Genomic DNA, 22,342 nt, shown 5'->3' on the forward strand with positions numbered 1-22,342 from the left:
TAAACCTGTATGTTGTTACTGTAACATTTTATTAGATTTGTAATCTTGTACATATAATTGTAATTTATTGACTGTAAATAAATTTGTGTAAAGAAAGTAAATAAATGATAAGCATAAGAAATATGATATTGTGATTCTCCTATTTCGTATCCTTCTTATCCGACGTTCAGATTGGAGGAATGCTCCAAATACTGAAAGAAAACTTGACACTGAAGACTGGATAAGTAACACTCTTCCTCTATCTCTCTTTATGTCTTTCTCTTTCTCTATTTTCATTCATCTATTTTATTCAATTCAATCCCAGTTCTATTTCTAAAGTGTAATCAGTATCAACCGTCATATGCCACACCTCAAACTCTCAAATAAATGAGCAAAGCACACACAAAAAAGTAAGTTACGCTTATATTTTAGCCAGTTTATTTTTGTACACATCCTTTAATATACAAATGCCAGTCAACATTGACCAGTTCAAAAAAATCTGTATGTGAAAATTCATACAGCAATTATTATCTTCTAAACAAATTCATATACCATTCATTAATTACACAAATACCTATGTATCCAGTGCAGCTGTATGCCATCATGTACACACCAGCACGAATATCAGAAATATACAATCATCCTAAGAAAATCCTGGTGCAGAAAATAAAATTTATAGCTGCTACATAAATCAATTTAATCAAATAATCATTGTTCTCTCTCCTCTTTGGCTCAAAATACAATAAAGATAAAAGAAAAATGAATTTCATCATATGACATTGATCATAAATATGTTCAAATGCCATAATAAATACACGGGAAGATGCATCAATGTGAACAATAAAATGTGTAAATTTAAAATGAAAATCCCATCATACCAATGCTTGAGCTGCTACCAAAGAGGAGTACATTTATAAATATAAGGACTTCTTTATCAAAAAGACCTGTTACTTCTTTTAACTGTGAGAATAAGTACTTTTCTTGTTTCTAAGTTTTTAAGAATGGATCATGTGCAAGCTCTTTCAATTCTTTCCTCCGCATATCACAAAACACTTTAACACCAACAAAGAATTATAACTTGGCTTCCCCTTACACTGTATAAGTAAATTTCTAATTCAGTAATTCATTTAAATCAAATATATGCTCACAATGAACACTGCCGCCTTACTATCGCTATATTTCATTGAATCAAGGAAAATTATCACAGGCACAGGACAATAATTATATAATGTGTAAAATAATGGGTGAAATATAATAAAAATAGTGAGGTTCCTTTTATTTTCAGTCACATAAATTAACTAAAATTGTGGCTTATCTAGATAAAAGAAAAAAGATTAAAAATATCAGGTAATTTAGATTAAATAATTAATATTCACAAAAGGCGTGGTAAATTCCTGCTATTCTAATTAAAATAGTGACAAGTTGGACCATAACGGAATATTAAGCACTTGTTATGCTTCTACTTAGTTGTAAATACTTGACCAATATTCTTTTGATGTTGGAGCCTCGCTAGTACTAGAATGTGTTATACAGGAGTGTATCAAATCTTAAAATGGTAACAGTTACCGAGAACATAAAATTCTCCCATGCCATGCAAAAATACATTGGTTTAAAAGCTTTGTAATCCCTTATTATTATCAATGTGAAATTTTTACTTTTCTATGAGAACTATAGAGCACAGAGACTCTCTCCCCGACTATTATTCTCTGATTCTTAATACACAAGATAACAATAAAAATTATTTCTGAATTTTTAGGAATAATGGTAATAAATGACAAATAACTATGCAGAAAATAATATCAGTGAAGTGAAGAAACCTGGGCCCCCTGTTTCATAAAACTTGATATCGATAACATATGCTAAATTTCTATGACAAATCTGCTTCTAGCCAATCAGATGCTACCATTTCAGTAGCTTATAACAGTTATTGTAGCTTGTTATTGATAACAAGTTTTGTGAAACAGGGCTCAGGTTGGAATACCAGTGCACGTTCAAGGAAGCAGTTAAACACTCCTCTTCAAATCTATATTCTTGATAAATAAATATAGTGAATGCCATTCATTTTTAATTTTGAACAGGGCAATTGTTTGATAAGTAGATTGGCGTAAATTGCCAGTGGAAGCAGGGCATCTGAAGAACCGAGTGGTTTCTTTATCAGGGCTAGGGTCACGAGACACTTTCAGTCGTCATAACATGAACTATATAAACAGTGCCATTATGTGCAATCACTATCAAAATGCAATGTAATATTGGTACACTCTTCCACTTCAAAATGCATGTGCTTTTAAACTTTATAAGTATATGGTGTACATATTGTAAGAAATACCTTCCATACTAAATTGTACTGAAATTCATGGACTAATATCAAAGGGTATTGTTTTGTATATTATAAAATTAATAATATGAATACTAATCTTGAATCACTTGAATTCCAATGAAATAAGTACCAATATGTGAATTTGTATTTTGTAAATAGTTGAAGTACAGTGCAGTGAATGGACTCTACAAAGTTGGCAATATTAAAGCCTCACATTAAAGAAGGAATAATAAAATAATGCATACTTTAATACACACCACACTGTTTTATCAAAAAGTGCACATATTTTTCATGCTACACCTAGCCATATCATAAGACATGCACGTGAAAATATCAATCAAATACTTAACCTGATGAATGGTGCAAACACTTCCACACAGTACAGAAGAGAAAAAACACTGAGACAAAAATATAGTACTGAAAACAAGTTTTAAATACATGTACATATCATCTTGTAAATAAGTGAATTTCTGCCTGAAAAGAGTGATTTGCCATTTTTAAATATATTGCAGCAAAAGTCTGGACTAAAGTGTGAAAATATATATATATTACTGACAGTACAGTTTTTATCCCAATTTTTGATAAATCGGGCATATATTATGGGTGATATATATTATATAATCACTTAAGTGCAAAAGATGCAGTTCATTGTGAAAGATTGTGAGATGCAGTTCATTGTGAAACCTTTTTCTATTCTAATTCAAGTAGGATATGCCAATGTGAGAATGAATACAGTCATAGTTTCTAGGATTTTAACAGTCACGTATCTAATTCATTCGCATCTTAAAGTGGACTGAGCAATAGATGAAGAGATTGAACAGGGATTAAGAAAGAAATTCATAGAGATATGAAAGCAGGAGGCAAAAGAGGACGGAAAGAGAGTACTCTTTATGCTGGATCATGAATACAATGCAGGTGTTAATTTAATTGGTTGAATATTTATTTATACACCCATATACCATGCGTTGAACAAGTACCATATACTTTAATAGGAATGAGCGATACAATTATTCATTCATAAAACTTGTTTCCACCGGCACTTGATCTGTAGCTTGATATTATTTACTCTGATTAAATATTTGGATTACAGCAGGATAGAGCACCACTTTCTGTTTTTTTTTATTATTATTGATATTGCATCGGAAATGTACCTGAAACAATATAATATATTTTGACTTTGATGGTTTAACCCATTGGTGAGTATGATGAAGTAAAAGGAGTATTAGGAAAGTGCTCTGAAAGTGCTCCTGAATTGTGCTCATTATCTTTGTCCCAGCCACATGGCTACATCTACTTTTACATTGCCATGCTTGGCTCATAAATGCAAAATTTCTCATTTATTTCATTTGAACATGATACCTTTAGCAGTATGCAGTTCATCTCCCCTGCAGCTAGCAAATGTTAGTGATTTTTTGGCAATGAGTTGATTTAACATTGATATCTTCCATAATCAAGTGATAGACTAACCATGAAATGAGATGCAAACCACACGTATGCAACTGAATTTTAACCCCTGCAACATTTATTTTGTGTGTATGAACAGTGCTTTTCATTTACAGTGAAGTGATTATTATTTGACCTGCCATATTTGTGACATGGTTTATCATCTCATGATAGAACATGGTTTAAGAATTGAATCCTGTAAGACTGTTACGACCATACACATTTAGTTGCCATGGTTACAATGCGGTGGGGCCTATGTATATGGTATGCTTTGTATTGGGTCGCGGGAACTCCTGGTGCAGCTGTTGTTGGGTGGGGTTCTGCGGAGGAACGGCTGATGCGTTCACAGCGTTACCCCCTTCCCCGCCCCCTCCACCACGCCCAACAACCGCCCCGGCTCCCGCCCCTGGAGCTGCAGGAGCCTGGCCTGGAGACGATGATGATGAGGGGGAGGCAGAGGAGGAGGAGGAGGAGGAGGATGAGGAGGAGGACGAAGTATTAGATGATGATGATGGAGGCCCTCTGGATTCTAAGATTGTGGCTTGTTGTGCTGGTGGTTGCTGAAGTACACTGCCCAGTGAATGAAGTCAAAATAAGCAATGAAAGGTACATGTTTAAAGATTCACAAGACCTGGTTAAGCATGCTATCCCAAAATATGACCCATACACTGATCCTTGGTGGAATCTTCCAGTGCTCTAAATTCCCTTGTCTACTAAAAAGACAGTATTAGGTAGCAGAAAATATTCAAAAGAACTCCATATATCCATTTAAACCACATAAACTAATATGATGAAATGATACCAAAACCTAGAAATTTTTTATGATGAAAAAAATTGAGAGTCGCAACCTGCAATATATTTAGAAGAGTTGACTTTGATGCCATATTGTATGCCAGATGAACTTTATCAAAAATATCAGCAATGTTTAATAGTCTATGATAGTTTTTGTCTGCCACGTTTGCATAAAAATGGAGTTCTATCATTTTTTTTAATTTCTTTTTCTAGTTTAGGTGAATGCAATTTATGGTGATGACCACAGATATAGAAAACTATTAATAGAGTGAAAATGTGTTATTAGCAATTTAAAAGTTTGGAAAGTTTGGCTGTAAAAGAAAAAACTTGAAATTTAAGATGCATAAATAAACTATTGAAGTTAAAGGTATTACAAAGTTTTGGGAAATTTTGAAAGATGGGTGGATAGTGATTCTTTACAATTTTGATATATTTGGATGCCCCTGTGGACGTATTAAATACACTAGAATCTTTAGCCCCTAAAACACTTCTGCTTTCGAGAAAAATTGAATTTAAAAATTTACCGGTGCTCCTGGTAAATGTTGATGAACTTCAAATAGCTCCTACGGCCGTACAGTGGTAGCTGCGACCATGAAAATCTCAGAATATGTAGTTGTGGCATATAATTTCCGAACGGGGATAGCTAATCGGTCATTTTTAGTCAAGAAACATTGTTTTATAGCTTAATTAATATCTTGACCTTGAGAGGAAGCTATACAACATAAAGTGTTTATTATTTACAATTTCATAACTTTAGAGTCGATTTCGACCGCGACAACGATCAGTGAATATCGTAGGATCGCATATGCTTCCAATATGTTCATTTTAACCAAATTCACGACCCCATACCAAAACTTTGTATTACCTTTAATAAACATGTATGACAAACTTTCACAACTACCTATATCCCTCACAAATCAAAACTGATTGAAAACTACAGACCAATCGATACCATGAACATTGATAGTGGACTTATTTTACTGGAATGTAAAGTGGGAAAAGAGATACTTTCTACAAAGTCTGAAGTCATGTTTGGCCTGCACATTTCACAAATATTTATCCAAGATTATGGCTTTCACAAATGTCAGTTCATGATGTTTCAATATTCAAAATCTTGAAGTATGTCGGATTTGCTTTGGATGTTATTCATCTGTCCATTCAATGAATTAAGCTGTAATTCATTCAATAAAATTGACCAAGTGACAATTAGTGACAGATAGAGCTTAAATGACTTTGGTAGACACATAACAAATGGTTTGATTAGACGTATCAACATTCCCACTTTAATAAAAACCAGTAAAACTCATCTACAAGACAAACAGTCAAGGCAAAAGGGAGCATGTTATTTAAACATGAGATGCAATATTGTCAGGTCTGTTATCATTCACCATCCAAAACAGGTTATCCACAAAAATTCTTTTTACAAGAAAAAAATTCCCTCTTTTTTTATTTAACTGTAAACTCGTGACTAAATTAAACTCGCTTTGAAAATACCCACTTTCCAATTCAAGCCCTCCTTTTAAAAGAGTGACTACAGGATAGTCCTCAAGAAAAAATCAGCTCATACTTTCCAAGTAGATGCACAGAAGAGCTATCACAGATCATTAGGAGGTCATAGTTCAAATTCAAACTTTTATAAATCAAAAAGGATACCCAGAAAAAGAGTGAGCAGCAACAGAAAAGAACGCAAAACAATTAGTTAACTGCACAAATATTTGTTATTACATGTCTTTTAGTTTATTTTAGTTTACATGTATGTTCTAAGCCATGCGGATGCACCAAATCAAATGCCTGATTAAAAAACGCACGGTACCATGAACCAGTCTTTATAATGCTTTGCATCTCTTGGTTTTTATATATCTAAGAAGCAGAATTTCACTGATTAGTTTATCATAAGTTATCAGAAGAAGGCTAGGAAACAATATTACAGCACAAAATGAAAGTTAACAATACACGAATTGTCAAAATAAGAAACAAAATTGCAAAAGCCAATAGCAAAAGCAACAAAAAAACAGAAATAGCTCCAGTTCACATTGCAGAACTAAACACACAACACAGATGCCTTTCCTAAAAAAGTGTTTTAAAAAGCCACTGCAAACAAAAGATGCGAGAAAGGTCATGCAAAAATAAAAAAATAAAAAATCTAGAGCTAAAAAAGGAAGGAGTGAATTCCATGCTGCCAGGTGGATTCATTATTAATCAATATAATGGTTAGAATATTGCCACAGCTTTGCAAGAGTACTTTTGTCTAATTAGTATATGAAATTAATTCGAATTAGAGCTTGCAATTATATATTGTGCCAAGTACAGGTAACTTTCAACTTTATACTACTGTTAGTCAAATTAGTGTGAACAATTTTGAAACTAAATGTAAGTAAGTATTCTAAGCCCAGAAAAGATGGGAAAAGGTTGTATTAGAAGTGAGGCCTTTGATGGTACTGTTATATATGCAAATAGCTGCTGGCTTTTGATGACATTTAATTTTTGTTAAAACTCTACATGATGTATTTTGGCAGGTATTAAAGTTGAACTCATAGTGCAAGAGCAATTAATATTATGTTTGCTAATCATTAGTTAATGAAACTAAAAAAGAAAGAATTAGAAACAATTAAAGACGAGAAGAAATCTCCCCAGACCAACCTGGACAAGGAATTTTGGTTAAAAAGGAATGATTTATTTTGAAGGAAGAATGACGCACCAATGTAGGAGTCGGGGGAAAAGGAGGATACACTGACTGCTGACAAGTTGCATTTTTTGTTTATCTATCTATGCTACCCTTTACCTTTACCATTGGCCGGGGGGTGGGAAGCCAGCCCTGGGGCCCAGGGGGTGTCACCTCGATGACTCTCACCTGTGGGTGACCCCTGCTTGGTGGACACTGGATGGGTTGTTGGACATGATGGTGTGAGGGACGACCTCCTGGAGCCTGACGGAGCTATGGACAGGGGAGTTGAGAGCCCCTGACCCACCAGACCCAGAGGCGGATCCAGAGCCAGGAGTGGACGACTCTGGAGTACTCTCCCTGGAGTCGGAGTTGTTTGGTTTGTTCAGTAAGGGTTGGGGGTGGGTGGCTTGACCGGAGCTGGGTGAGATGAGAGAGTTGTCCGTAGCTCCGGCGTTGAAGAACACGACTCCCGCCGTCACCGGCTCTGATGTCGCCACTTCGATGGATGGCGGACGTGGCATCTTGACTGTCTGAGCACGTCTAGGAATGGGTTTGTCCCCTGCTTTGAGTCCATCTTGCACTTCGGTGATCACCTGCTTCTCCGACAGGTTCTCATCTTTCAGCGAAACACCGGTTCCTTGCACCACATGTCCGTTTCCAATGGTAAATTCCACAGACCCTAACTGTGTGCTTGAACTACTACTAGAATTCAAACTATTGCTATTTAACCCTTTGTTGTCCAGTGAGGACAGATCGCCACTAGAGTCATGTACCCTGCTTGTGTTCTGTACAGAGGAGACAGAACTAGACACTGCAGGATCACTCCGTCCAGCCTGCAAGGGTGCCGTCGAGGTGACAGGTCGTCCAGATTCCTCAGGTTCCGAAACCTCTGCCTGTGATTGTTCAGCACTTCCTGGTTGTGAATTGGCAACGCCAGAGTCTGGGGTCATCTCCTTCTTCTCCTTCTCTTTCTCCTCGCGTTCTTCTTTGGCTTCCCGCTGTCTTTTGGTCTCTTCTTTGCATTCTTCTTTGACCCTCACCAGCAGTCTTCGGACTTCCCGGTTGTTGGGTGCTAGCTTCACTGCTTCCAACAAATCCTGTAGGGCTGGTCCATATTGTCTGCAATCAAACATGAATTTAAAAACATGCTCAGACTATGACATTTCCTAACATTCCAAAGCATGAAAGTAACACATCCCATTTTCTGTTACTTCATTTGACGGTTTACATGAAGATTTTTGATCAAATAACCATTGTGGTGTGGTGAGCAGGATGTCTCCTACTCAACAACGAATCCAATAGCTTTATCTAATAAAAAAAAATAATTTCGTACAACTTATATCCTTTTATATATAATAGTCATGACACACACAAGTTTTTATCTGTTATACTTTTTGAATCCATCATCTGACCATAATGCTATTGCAAGATTACCGTGGAAACAGCTTCAATACAATTTTCAGCATAATTCAAGCACAGCTGAAGACTATCTTTGAGCAAAAATACCCAAGTATCAGATCTTACCTTATTGCTCTCTTAGCCCTAGCTCTGGCGTAGTATGCTTCAAAACACTTTGGTTTGATCTCAAGAGCTTTGCTAGAGTATTCAATAGCACCAGTAATATCCTGCAGAGAGAGAGAGAGAGAGAGGAAGAGAGAGAGAGAGAGAGAGAGAGAGAGAGGGGGGGGGGTGGGAGAAAAAAGGAGGGATATAAGAAATATGACATGTGATTAAAACGACAGCTACTTGTATGACTACTGAAAGAACTGGTAATGACGACAGCCTCTTCAGGTGGCGTAAGATTATAAGGTCTTAAAGAATCATGTAAGAAGGGTAAGTTTGATTTTGATTTGATTTGATTTATTGATTTCTATATTTTAAACATACATATGAAATGTGGAAAGAGAGTTTGCCTGTCTGCCCATTCAATCAAGGGCTGTCAGTGTGGCAGGTAGCCAGCACCCATACATGTTCAAGTATACAAGTATAACATTCTTACTTTTTATCTGATTTTGTTAAATCTTTTACCAATCTGCATCTCTGATTTTTCATCTTTCCTTCAGAGCAACTTGCTACCATGGCTGAACTTCCCATGAATTTCTGCATTCATTGTGCATGCATACTTCCGTGCGGAGGCAATGTACGTTACTTGTTGCACAAAATGATACCATATAAAATACATAATCGGGGTCAACGGTAACAAAATGTCTATTCGTTAAAGGTCATAGCACTGGTCATGTTTTCTTGTTATTGAAATGAACATGGTTTTGACGTCAGCATTGAGAAAATAAAATCATGAAACCTCACAAAAAAATTCCTCAATGACATCAGGAAATGGAGAATTCTTGGAAAATAATATTTCAATGATTAAATGGTACTATTTGTGGGATGATGATCATGATGATAACCTACAGTATTATGTTTATGACTTTAGATCATAATGATTATTTTCAAAGAGAAATAAAAAACGTGCCAACAACCATAACAAAATAGCATTGGATACATCTGTATAACATTGATTAATGCACCGGTCAACTAGAGTCTTGAACCTACCCCCCTCAAGACCTCACTCTTATTCACTTTTGGTCTTGAACGTCCGACACAAAGATTCACCTCTCATTCACCTTGCTTCGTAACAAATAAGGTCAAGATTCACTATTCCAAATTATTTATAAGGTGCAGATTCACCCATCTCCAAGAAAAATAGGGTGCAGATTCACCTCGCCGCTAAAAATATTAGGTGCAGATTCACCACACGTCTTCACCTGCTTAATTTTTATTAGGTCAAGATTCACCGGCCTTTCACCAGCACCGCTACTTATGGTAGATAGAGTGATTATAAGTAAAGGAAACATAAAATTGATCATGAGTACTTGTGGAAACAATCTGTTTTCTGAAAATGGTAGCTAGAATTTAAAAAAAGGTACAATTTCGCCACTAATTATTTTTTTCGGGTCTCCGCTTCGGCTACGATGTCTCGCCAATAATTATTATTTTTGGATCTCCGTATCCATGAGTTATTCACTTTGTGTTAAACGTGTGGCTTAATGATTTACATATACATGTGGCTAAAACTTGTCAAAAGGAGTGTTTTGTTCAACTGCTTGTTTTTATATAAGAAAATGTTGTCACTGACACGCAGCTAGGCTAGGAATTTTTTTTTTTAATGGGGGCTACTTTAAGAAAAGTGGGGGCTAATTCATTTTAAGCTGTAACAATAAGTTGTGTTTTTCCTTAGCCGTCATGCTACTAGTACTAGCAACCAAATTGGTAGGTAATATTGTGTCATTTTGTATTTTTTTTGTCCCGAATTTGAATTGTTATCATGGACAATGCGATCCCATTTTAAAAAAAATGTAACTCCGTTTAAAATTGTGTTATTTAGATCTAGACTCTATAACTTAACCAATAAATGAATATTTTTACTGTTGTCCCACATAACGATCATTGTTATAAAGAAACATGCAAAATCATAGTCGTATTTTTGTCCCCGTAAAGACTCTAATTCTAATCTATAAAAGGCCAAGCCAAAGCTAGTTTCATTTCGTAGACTGAAATTGATGCCATCACTCAGGCGCGTCGCAGGCATCAACGACAATGGGCCTAGTATATAAATAATATAATTTAATTAAACAGTTGTAAGAAAAATGCTGAGGTATAGGGACATCATTTATATATTTATTTACGGGGTTTTTATAACAAAATTCAATTTCTGTCTACGAAATTAGCTTTATACCGATTTTACAGGAAAAAATCTGGCATTGATTTTGCACGTTTCGTTACAACAAATATATCGGTATGTGGGACAACAGTAAAAATATACTCGCATTTAATGGTTTTAAGTTATAAATAACACAATTTGAGACGGAATAACATTATTTTTAATGGGATTGCACTGTCCATGATAAAAATTCGGGTCGGAAAAAAGACTAAATAAACATATTACGAACCAATTTGGTCGCTAGCAGTTCAGCACTCGTCACTCGCAAATACTTATTTGCTTCATACTCTAGAAGCGTGCGGGCTCGCGCTGCACTGGAGTAGCTAGTTTCTGTGTATTGTGAATCTGTACTCCGTATTTACATCGGGGGCGCGGGCCTGGCCGCGTGCTTAGGCTAGGCGGATACCGATCTAGCTACAGCAGTAGGTACGACCGCCGATCCGCTGCAATCACAACACTTTTAAAATGTTGATGGAAATTTCTAGTTTTGGAGTTGGTAGTTGGAACGGAGAGTTCAGTCAGACAAATCAATAAATTGATTTATTAGTTCCCAGGGAATATCAATTTATGGCGGGGGCGATTTTTCATTATATATCAATTTTGTTCGCCCTCGTCTTGATATTTACTGTGGCGATTTCAGAGGTTTAGAGGCGAATCGCCCCGTCGCCATCGTGTATTTTTTTCGTTGGCGCAGGCTATACAAGTAAACAAAACGTGACAGCAGCTGTAAACAAATTTCCCCCACATCTGCATAGCCGGGTTATATTATGATTTACCCAAAATGTGATCAGTTGACAAAGCAGTCTTCGTTGAGTGTAGACATATTAGAAACTCTTCAATAATTAAAAACTTTATCGGGGTACACTTTTGGTACTCATCAGCAGGGCGGTATTCCGCATGTCCTGCTGACTCCAAATTCAGAAGGTTTAGAAGGTACATATTTTCGGGTTTTAATATTCGTGGACACCGGATTTAGCGCGAAATCCGAACTCGAACGTAGCTAGCTCCACGTCACAGTTAAAATCTTGAACCCTCATTTCCCCTGGAGTCAAAGACATTCGACGCTCGTTCACACACGATAATTTTTTCACTCGACGCTCGTTCACTTGTATGTGAAAAATATTCGTTCAAGATTCACAACATTCGGTAAAAAATGAGGCAAAGATTCACCTTCTCCTACAAATAATAAGGTAAAGATTCACTACGGCCAAACAAAAATACGTCAAAGATTCACCACGCTCAGATTTTGGCGACCCCAAGATTCGACGTCGAGTTGACGTCGAATGCTTGACGATCCTTGAGGGGGGTAGGTTCAAGACTCCGGTTGACGGGTGCATAAGGCAAGAGAACTGTTACAAGAGCTGAGCTTTAAAAAATTAAGAGTACATTTTCAGTTCCAGAGTTTTTAAAATCTCTAAACATTGTGCCATAGATACTAGTCATCTAAAGAATTTCTTTGGTATAAAAATGCAGTTAAAACTAAACTGTCCATAATCACTATTTGAAACAAATTTTCATATTTTGCAATATAAAAAACTTCTAATCCAAAGCTATATGCCAATACATAGCTTGACAAAAGCCAATTTTGCCTAATTCCTCCAATCAGAATGCCTATAATATTGCAAATGCTGCATTTTCATTTTAATCGTTATATTCAAATTAGGAACTTCAATAGGGAAAGGGATAATATTGCACAATTCAAAATTCATATCTCATGACACTTGTGTTTTCTACAGAGATCGGATACTTTAAAGCCTCTCTAAAGTGTTGGAAGCCCCAAATTCGCCAAAAATTTGATGGGGAAATTTCACTTAAATTATATTATAATGTGAAAGAGGATGTCATTTAAGACACACTTTTGCAAAGATTCCTCCCCCCCCCCCCCCCCAAAAAAAATGTGTTTGAAGACAAATATTGATAAAAGAATACATATTTGGGGTTTTTGTTGTATGCAGAAAACTTAAATTTTGTATTCTTTCATCAATGTTCGACTTCAAACACATTTGTTTTGAAAATCCTTGCAGAAATGTGCCTTAAATGACATCCTCTTACACATTATGATACAATTTAAGTGAAATTTCCCAACCAAATTTTGGGGCTCCCAACACTTTAGAGGGGCTTCAAAGATCAGAGTGCAGTCAAATCTTAAAAGTGTGCAGTGGGCTTTAGGATAAGAGGATTATCATCCTGGAAGATGATACCTACCTCTAGCTTTCGCTTGCATCTTGAGATGTTAAGGAAGAGATTGACTTTGAGTTCCTTGTAGGTCCGGATGTCTTCACCAAAACCTTCCGAAGGAAACTTCCTGAGAGCACACTGGTATTTATGACAAGCCTCTCTCCATTTCTCTTTCTGTTTGGATACAAAAAAAAATGGAGGTACCATTACAAGATATTGTAAAAAGTAAAGAGTGATATTGAAATCAGGGCCCCGTCTTATCAAAAGTCGCGACTGATTTGGATTGTAACGTTAACAGTCATCTACCATGTATGTCATATGTAGAGCTGTGATAATGTCACAATCAAGCTCATATGCCATTCATTCAGAGCAATCACATCTCTTCAAAATGCTTGGCCAACTTAAGCTGAATATTTAAAATGTAGCTAAACTAGGCCAATGTCACACAGTCATAGGTTTCCCATCAGAGGGTTCAACATTTAATTACAAAATGTTACTGCTGGAGGAGAGACATCAAAATCTGAGGCAATTTTTGTAAGTTAGAAATGAAATCCTACACTGCCATATTGTTTAAAGTATACTGTACATACATATATCGTACATGAGACAAGAGTCAACTGTGGCACTCGATCGTTTGGTTAAATCGTCAACTAGAGCAGATGTAGACTTAATTTAGAATATGATTGATGAATGTATCATTAACTGACCAAGCTTATGGTTTCTTAGGACTTGAATAAGCTGGTGTTAAATAATTTCCTATCTATTAAAGCCCATCCGCACTAGTTTGGCCAGGGGGATTAAACCTCCCTGCAAGGTCACTGACAGGTGGTTATCTCATCAAATCAGCTCTCAATTAACATAAGAAAAAGGGGATCATGGGGGACCAACAGGCACCGATTAGGCATTGTTCGCTATTTAGAGGGCACAAGTAGCTATAAGTAATGCAGTCAGGCTTTAAATCTTTGTACTATCTTTCATCAGATAAACATAGCTTGAAACACGGCAGCCACATAAAATGATGGTATGTCCAGACTGAGTTACCTTGTAGAGTGCATTGCCGTCATCCATGAGTTTCTTGAGTAATAGAATCAGAATGTCTGGCTTGGAGGTTGCCATGGCCCATGAAGCTGGACCTAAATAGATAAACACAACCATCACAAACATTATGGAATGTTGGCATCATTCAAACTGCTAGCAATAAAAAGGGTAAGATTGTTGTATCTCACAAAATTACAAGTATAGTATCAAGGTATCATTTATTTCTGATTCCAACTTAATATAAGCGTATAAATCTGTATTGCTCGAAAGAAACATAAAAGCACACAAATGTAGGATTACATACTTAATTTTTCTTCCACTTGAAGGCTTCCTCTACCCTGCATTTATGATTTTTAATATTCACATGATTCTCAAGAACCCAAATTAAAAGGAAAATACAGAAAATAATAAAGTTTCATACCTATAGATGCTGCAATTTCTTTGAAGTCAGATGGGAGATGAATTGGAAAGTGAGTGTATGTGTCAAGCATGGCATGCCATGTTCAAGCATTAAGCACTGTAGACTTACCTAGCTTAGCACCTTTCTTGAGTAGAACAGAGACGACAGAGGTGTTCCGACATCCTATAGCCCTGTCCAGTGGTCTCATACCACTGTTATCATAACATGCCAATGTTCAAGCATCAAACACTGTTGACTTACCTAGCTTAGCACCTTTCTTGAGTAGAACTGAGACGACAGAGGTGTTCCGACATCCTATAGCCCTGTCCAACGGTCTCATACCGCTGTTATCCATGTGCTCTATGTTGGCTCCTTTCTCAACCAGCAGTTGAACCTGCGACGGATGGATGGAATGAAAAGGATGATTATAAATCTACTTAAGTCCACATAAGCCTCCTTCACATATGTGTCAGATCATAAAGGGATGTTGCGCTTCAAACATTTTTTGTTTATGCACTGTTCCTACTATGTATTATATCTTGATGTAACTCACTGAATTTTATTATCTGTAAAGAATTATTTTACATGATGAAGAAATATGAGAAAAAATATTTAAAAAATTGTTTTCTGAGATGGGGTTTACAATAATAGGGTGTCTTGGGAGCTGCACAGATTGTGAGAATGTTTGCAAGACTTGATTTTTAACAGTTCTTCATATAACCAGGGGCCTGACTGATAAGCACTTAATAGACAAAATCCTGCATTACGTTCTTTGGCATCCTGATGGCCATTGCAGATCTCTCTAACAAGGGGTGATCCGTGAGAATTTAGAACAACCGCAAATCAGTGTTGCACATGTGTTTTGGACATGCTGTAGTCATCCTTTTTGGCAGTCAGGGATTCCATACGATAACCAATTACTTACTATAGATGCAAGCATGTAACTATCTTAATACTGTCCTGATCAGAATCCTTTCAGATACGATGGAGGTCATTTATCATATGGTATGTTGATTTGATACATTCTTAATTAAAATCAAAAGTAGTAAAGAGTAACAAAACAGTAACAGCAAAAGTATACACCTTCTTTACAACTCATGAGTGAGATACAAGCAGCAGGACAGGAGGTCACAGAAACCTAGCTTACCACTTGTGGATCTCCAAAGAAAGCGGCCAGATCAAGGGGAGTTCGTCCATTCTTGTCGTCATGGTCAATGGCTGACCCTCTCTCTAGGAGCGACTTGACGATGTTGATGTGGCCTTTCAGACAAGCCCAGCACAGGGCGGTCAGACCCTCCTTGTCAAAGCTGTGCACTGAAGCTCCTGGATTGTGATTCGTTTAAAGAGGGTACAGGAAATGGAAAGGAACAATTATGGCACCGTTTAAATCAACGAAAATCCATTCTCGACTATTTGACTATAAAGAAACACTTGTATTGCAGTTCAAATCAGAAGATATCCAATATTTCAGTACATCAGTTTCATCTTGATTAGCATAATGCTATTTTGTTTGTTCCTTTTGCCTCAGTTTGTCCATGTATATGGTATAAATCTATCTGTTGTATCTATGTGAAATGAATTTTGGTAATAATGATCAAATCACTCAAAGAACTTCTGTAAACATCTAAATAAAACATGAATGCAAATACTAAATGATTAAGGAAACTTCTTTGCACCACATACCACATTAACAATTGCAGGTAAATTAAAAATGACTAGAGAAATATAATTTCATTTATTTGAAGCCATCTTGACCAGGAGGTTTTTGTCCCAGATGAAAGCATTTCATGTCAAACCCTGAATACAACATAGTTTATAATGTATTTTAAGAGCTGGATAAGGATTCCTGACCAACCTTTACTTAGGAGCACCTCAAGGACAGCCAAGTGGCCTTCTCCAGCCGCAAGCATGAGGGGTGACCGTCCATGTCGGTCAGTGTCCTCGAGCGAAGCATGGTTGAAGAGAAGGATGTCCACTATCTCCCATCGGCCTTTCCTGACCGCACAGATCAGAGGGGTCATCTGGGACTGGTTGCTCTTCTGGACCGATGCTCCACGCTTCAGCAGGAGCTTGACAACCTCGGTGCGACCCTGGCTGCAGGCAGCCGTCAATGCTGTAAAACAAAATACAATCAATATCAGATGTATATTATACCTTAGAAGTAGGCATTTAAAGTTGAAAACTTATTTGCCTCTCATTGACATTAGGATGAAGAATCCATATTGGGACACATGTTTAGTGGCGCTGTACAGCAGTTGACGCACATGGACAAACGAAGGACTCTTCTGGGTCAAATTGATCTTTTCTTGATGACAAAAATTTAGGAAAATTGGATTTAAAGCTATTAAGAGACGTGCTCTACACAACTACAGAGGAGAGATAGTTCCATTCATTGGTACATCGCTGAGAAAAGTAGCCACATCTAAGCTTTTGAGTAGACTTGCTTCTTAGCAATCTTGTATCGATGGCCACATATTATATCCTGATAATAACCTGATATACAGATACAATAAAGTTACCAATCAACCCCTTTGTGAATATGCAACCTGTATATCAACACATCAAGTGATGGGAAAATGTTATCATAGTTATGAGATTTTTTTCAAATATCCTTCATGATACAATGGCTTCTAACCACTTTGAAAGGCTTTGCAAGGCTTTGAAAATGCACACCCTAATGTCTTGGCACAAACTTCTCTTGTTCATGCATGATAAATGGAACTCGCATACATGTACAGTCAAACCTGTCCATGAAAGGCTACCCAAGGGAAACAGAAAATGTGGCCACTGCAGGCATGTGGCCTTTCTAGGCAGGGTCTACAACCAGGGGTGAAAGTGAGCAGTAAAAAAAAAATAGGTTTTTTGTTTTCCCCTCAACCACGCCCCCCTTGAGTAAAAAAAAAAAAAGGCGATTCGCGGAGAAAAAACGGCATCTAACAACATTCCCCCTTTCGAGTAAGAAAATTGGGAGAAAAAAATAGGGCAAAATAGGGAAGAATAGAGAAAATAAGGGGGGAATCAGGAAAATCAGGATAAAAAAGGGAAGAAAAAAAATCTGGTAAAAAAAAAAAAAAAAAAAAAAAAAAAATTTTTTTTTTTTTTTTTTTAAATCGGGAAGAAAAAAAAAATCGGGAAAAAATCGGGAAAAATCAAAAAAATCGGGAAACCGATTTAAATCGGGTTTTTATCAGGCCTGTACAACATAAATTTCTCTCTCGATGGTGACAAAATGCATGGCCATTATAGAGAGGTGGCCACTACGACATGTTTGACTGTATTAGGGAAAATCCCTGCAATGACAGTCATTAACATTAATGAGTTGTACCTGTGTCTCCATGAAGGGTATCGGGCTCGTCCACACTGAGAAGGCTTGTGGTTGGAGAGTTAGGATCCGTAAGATCTAGGCAGTATGTACAGACCTGTGGGGAAAAAGAGAACACATAGCCCAAAAAGGATATTAATTACTTGCTTCATCTTTACCATACACAAATGAAATCTTCTAATTCGAACTGTTTCACTTAATATTGATATCCCATCGATTTATGAATTTCTAAACAGACTAATTGCTCCCTTTAATACTGGTGAATCTCATATTGCTGAGGAACAAACTTTTACTAAACAAAAAAAACAACCTATTGTTTATACAAGGTATGCATATATAATTTTGAATTAAAAAATTCATGACAAAAATGTTCCCAGCTTCTATTCAGTGATGTGCTGTTTAAAACAGGCATCCCATAACAGGCACCCCAAAAAGATTCACTTCTACTTGACATGCATGTAAGGTTAAATTTAATGCACATATACTAACATTATCACACATACAAGTTCAAGCAGATTTGATTACTTTAAAAGGCTAGTCTCAATCCTTTCTATGTAAAGATTACGATGAAAAAAATATTAATCATGATTCCTAAACAGTTAGATATATCTTGAATTAGGAAAATTCATCTTTCAAACTTAATTAAGAAATTTGCTTACCTCTTTATGGCCTGCTCCAGCCCCTGCGACTAATGCTTGCTGAGCTACCGATTTATGGGTCAGCTGTGTACGGTCATCTTTTGTCCAGTCACATTGAAGGAGGAAGCTCAGGACAGGTAGATGACCGTGGTCAGCGGCATGCACCATAGCACAACGTCCACTCTTATCAGTATGGACCACCTAACATCAAAGACAATAGAAACTTAGTAAAATAAATTCCAATGATGTCCTACAAGATTGGAGGTTGAAATGACCTAGAGTATATGTTAACCCATTGAATAAGATGGTATTGTGAAATTACATATATTTGCTATAGACTCCAGCTTAGGTTATCTGGGACTTAAGTATTCAATAGTTTAAACAGGCAAAAATCATCCAGTAACCACTATCATAATTGACATGTAAGAAAATTTAATGAACAGCTCTTTTGAATCATAACCACAATCAAATTGAAATAAAATAAAATGCTGAAGATTATTCTAATCCTTGTAAATGGATTTCCCAAGTCATGTTCTACTCAATTTACTGAAGATATAGAATTAGCTCAATAACAATTAAATTCCTGTACATGTTAACAGCTCTACTGAATTAAAACAGAAATTCTTGTATCAATTAATTGTTAAAAATTACACTATTCATGGTCAATTCTTTTCTATTCATGTTCTACAGAAGATAAGTATTCACACTTTGTTACAACAAAATTTCTGTTTATCCAGAATAACAGATAATAAGCACAAGATATTACCCTTCATAGCAACAAAATTCCTGTACATCTAAAAAAATAACCAGTATAAAGAGCAAGAGATCAATTACCGCTGCGCAAGATACAATTACACCTAACCATGAAACAATTAAGTACTTGAATGAGTTCCAGACCTACCTTAGATTTCTTGATGAATAACATCCTCACAATCTCCAGGTGTCCACCTGCTGCCGCATGACACAGGGCAGTCATACCCCTGTCACACTCGGCATCGACGTTGGCTCCAAACTCCAGTAGCAGGGACACCATCTCAGAATGCCCCTCCCTCGAAGACACGCACAGCACGGGAGCACAGTTGAGAACGTCCGTTCGCTGGTTAGGGGAAGCCCCGGCTAGTAGTAACAATCGGCTAACCTGAAGTGACAAGATAATGAATGAATGATGTTGTTGTTATGATCTAATTAATTGAGAACATGATCTTAAAGTGCATTCACCCATTTTAAAAGATTATCAATTTTACTTTCGTTACGGTTATTGTATGGATCCTCTTGAATTTCCTTTGGCAGACTTGGCCATTTGATCAAATAAAGTATAACTTTAAATGCCTCTTAGAGATAAAAAAAAACAAGCAAAAATATACATGTGGGATGATAAATGGAAACTTGGCAATGCATTGTTTCTAATGCACTTTCTTTTGAAATTACTGTAAATTAGGAGCTAATCATGGAACACAGAAACCAATCAAAAAGGTTGATGACATAAAATTATTAATCATTAAAAATATTTGGTTATGGGAATTTAGCCACCACACTGTATTTCTGCAGCTGAGTCTTTGAATATTAGTGATTATACTATAGCTAAAGCGATATGAAGTTTTTTAAGAAAATATAAAAGATCAAACAAAGATTCTTAAAGCCCCTCTGCACTAGTTTGGCCAGGAGGGATTAGACCTCCCTGTGTGGTCACTGGCAGGTGGTTGTCTCATCAAATCAGCTCTCAATTAACATAAGAAAAAGGGGACCATGGGGGACCAACGGGTACCACTTAGGCATTGTTTGCTATCAGAGACGCCAAGTTCAAAATCAGCAATGCGTGACATTTTCATGATTTGACGCGCTAGCGCGCGTGCGAGGGTATAACACACGTATAAGGTATAGCGTTTTTTCAAAATCTAGCACGCGCGTCGTGCGTAAGAGCATTTTCAGACCCTCGAAATGCGTGATGTCACGCCTAATGCGTGATACTTGGAAGCTCTGTACTATATAGAGGGCACAAGTAGCTACAAGTAGTGCAGTCCCGCTTTAACAAAACATTACTAAAGATTTTTTTTTGACCATATTTTAGATATGAATACCTTGATATTAGGAAAGAAGATGTTCCTCCTCATAACAAGACTAGCAGAGAGATCTTCAGCATTGAGCTTCATCCAGATAGCCTGTAGTTCCCGAGCCGTGAAGTGACCCACGGGTAGATGACGTCCGACGGTCTTGTAGATGTGAGCTTTTAGGATGTGATGGCCCAGCTCAAAGGACTGGTCACGCCCTAGGCGCCGCCCTCGACGACTCAACCAGAAGGCCATGGAGGCATGCCCACTCCTGAAACACAGTGAAGTAGGATTTTTGGTTTCATAGACATTGGAATAACAATTTTTTTTAATATATCTAAAATGAACCTATTCTTTTTTTTAAGAGCATGAAATGTGATCTACGGTAGGCCAGAGATTCATATAAATTTCATAAACAGAACATTGTGCTCTTTTAACTTAATTTCTGATACTCCAATTTTATTATTTCGATACTAGTGTCAACATTTTAAAATATTGTATAGACGAATATTCATGTTTAACAATAAAGAGGTTTAATCATACCCCTCTTCTCCATCTTTGTTTTCCAACTAAAAACTCTGTTTTCAAGTATTTCTTCTTTTACCGCATTTTAAAACAAGTTTTGTTTCGTCTTCATTGTTCTACATGTATATCTATATCTACAATTACTTAATCATTCATTTCACACAGTCACTAATATTGTTTCAGAGAACAAATCATTAGTTTTCTGCATTCTATATCATACCATTAACATTTTATGTCACAAATTTGTGACAGTCATTCACTTTTTATTTCATTTCATTTCATTTCATTGTTATTTCCAGGGAGAGGGGGATGCGGGGTGTGAATGTGTATCTACTATCTGGCAATTATCTTTCAAATTTACGACTCAAGCTATTACTTTAATGAGACGTAATATGCTTGATAATATCATAAAAATGGATGTTTGTTATGCTTCACAACACACAGTCAATTAAACTTCATATACAAGGGGTACTAAAAAAGGACAAAACATTGGCATATCAAAATGTTAATGACCTTTCTGTAAGGGAATACCATGCTTAACCCAAGGAAAAATCAAACAAACTTCACTAAGCACTTGTGAAATAGTACTCCTGGATGGTGAGTTAATGTTCCAGGGGTATAATGATGGTTGATTATACACAAGAACAGATGAAACTAGGCTTCTACATTCAACAAGACTAAACTACAGTAAATATGCAATGCATGAAAATAGGGAGAGGTCCCCCCCCCCTACAAGATTCCATCTTATACAGTAGGCTTGTGGGTGCACCATGTGAGAGGGAGGATTGAGGAGTCCTGAAAAGGACTCTCTGTAATCTTTCTTGAGGGTTTGTAGTCCTGAAAATCACTCTCTGTAATCTTTCTTGAGGGTTTGTAGTCCTGAAAAGGACTGTTTGGTATAGTCATGAAAAAGACTGTTTGTTATCTTTCTTAGCTTATAGTTCTAAGGAGAACTATAGTGCTTGGAGAGGATGAGTGGCGGGAGTACTTACATCTTTATTGTAAGTACTGTACAGAAATACTAAACAACTATATCGCAGGAAATAGAAGAAAAGATAGATAGGAGAAGGAAGAGAAATAAAATATAAAAAATGTAAAACAAACGAAAATGAAGAACAGGGCCCCATTTCACAAAACTTGTCATCAAACTGACAAATGATAGCTAGTGAAGTCCTTGCTTCTGATTGGTTATCAGCAGATTTGTCATTGATTTTTGTCATTTGTCATTGAAAAAAGGCTTTGTGAAATGAGTCCCAGGTGGATACAATGTATGTGT

General features: G+C 36.6%; 1 protein-coding gene across 11 annotated transcripts in view; it reads right to left on the reverse strand.

The window, feature by feature from the left end:
• Window positions 1-390: 390 nt before the first annotated feature.
• LOC115919156 (protein TANC1-like) overlaps window positions 391-22,342 on the reverse strand; it is an 87,869-nt gene continuing 65,917 nt past the window's right edge. For 7 of the 11 annotated variants that reach the window (XM_030972135.1, XM_030972137.1, XM_030972138.1 and 4 more), the window contains 13 exons: window positions 20,572-20,812; window positions 19,395-19,631; window positions 18,515-18,694; window positions 17,859-17,952; window positions 16,389-16,646; window positions 15,681-15,856; window positions 14,876-14,927; window positions 14,663-14,743; window positions 14,137-14,228; window positions 13,123-13,269; window positions 8,721-8,821; window positions 7,383-8,315; window positions 391-4,309 (listed from right to left, as the gene is read on the reverse strand). In XM_030972135.1, the coding sequence (XP_030827995.1) occupies window positions 3,976-4,309; window positions 7,383-8,315; window positions 8,721-8,821; window positions 13,123-13,269; window positions 14,137-14,228; window positions 14,663-14,743; window positions 14,876-14,927; window positions 15,681-15,856; window positions 16,389-16,646; window positions 17,859-17,952; window positions 18,515-18,694; window positions 19,395-19,631; window positions 20,572-20,812 (2,926 nt within the window). In that variant the 3' untranslated portion in view covers window positions 391-3,975. Of the gene's footprint in view, window positions 4,310-7,313; window positions 8,316-8,720; window positions 8,822-13,122; window positions 13,270-14,136; window positions 14,229-14,662; window positions 14,744-14,794; window positions 14,928-15,680; window positions 15,857-16,388; window positions 16,647-17,858; window positions 17,953-18,514; window positions 18,695-19,394; window positions 19,632-20,571; window positions 20,813-22,342 lie in introns of all 11 variants that reach the window. The other 4 variants (XM_030972143.1, XM_030972136.1, XR_004061728.1 and 1 more) reach the window with 3 other exon arrangements.

Source organism: Strongylocentrotus purpuratus, unplaced genomic scaffold, assembly GCF_000002235.5.
Source record: "Strongylocentrotus purpuratus isolate Spur 01 unplaced genomic scaffold, Spur_5.0 spur5_scaffold_6, whole genome shotgun sequence".
Classification (NCBI taxonomy): Eukaryota; Metazoa; Echinodermata; class Echinoidea; order Camarodonta; family Strongylocentrotidae; genus Strongylocentrotus; species Strongylocentrotus purpuratus.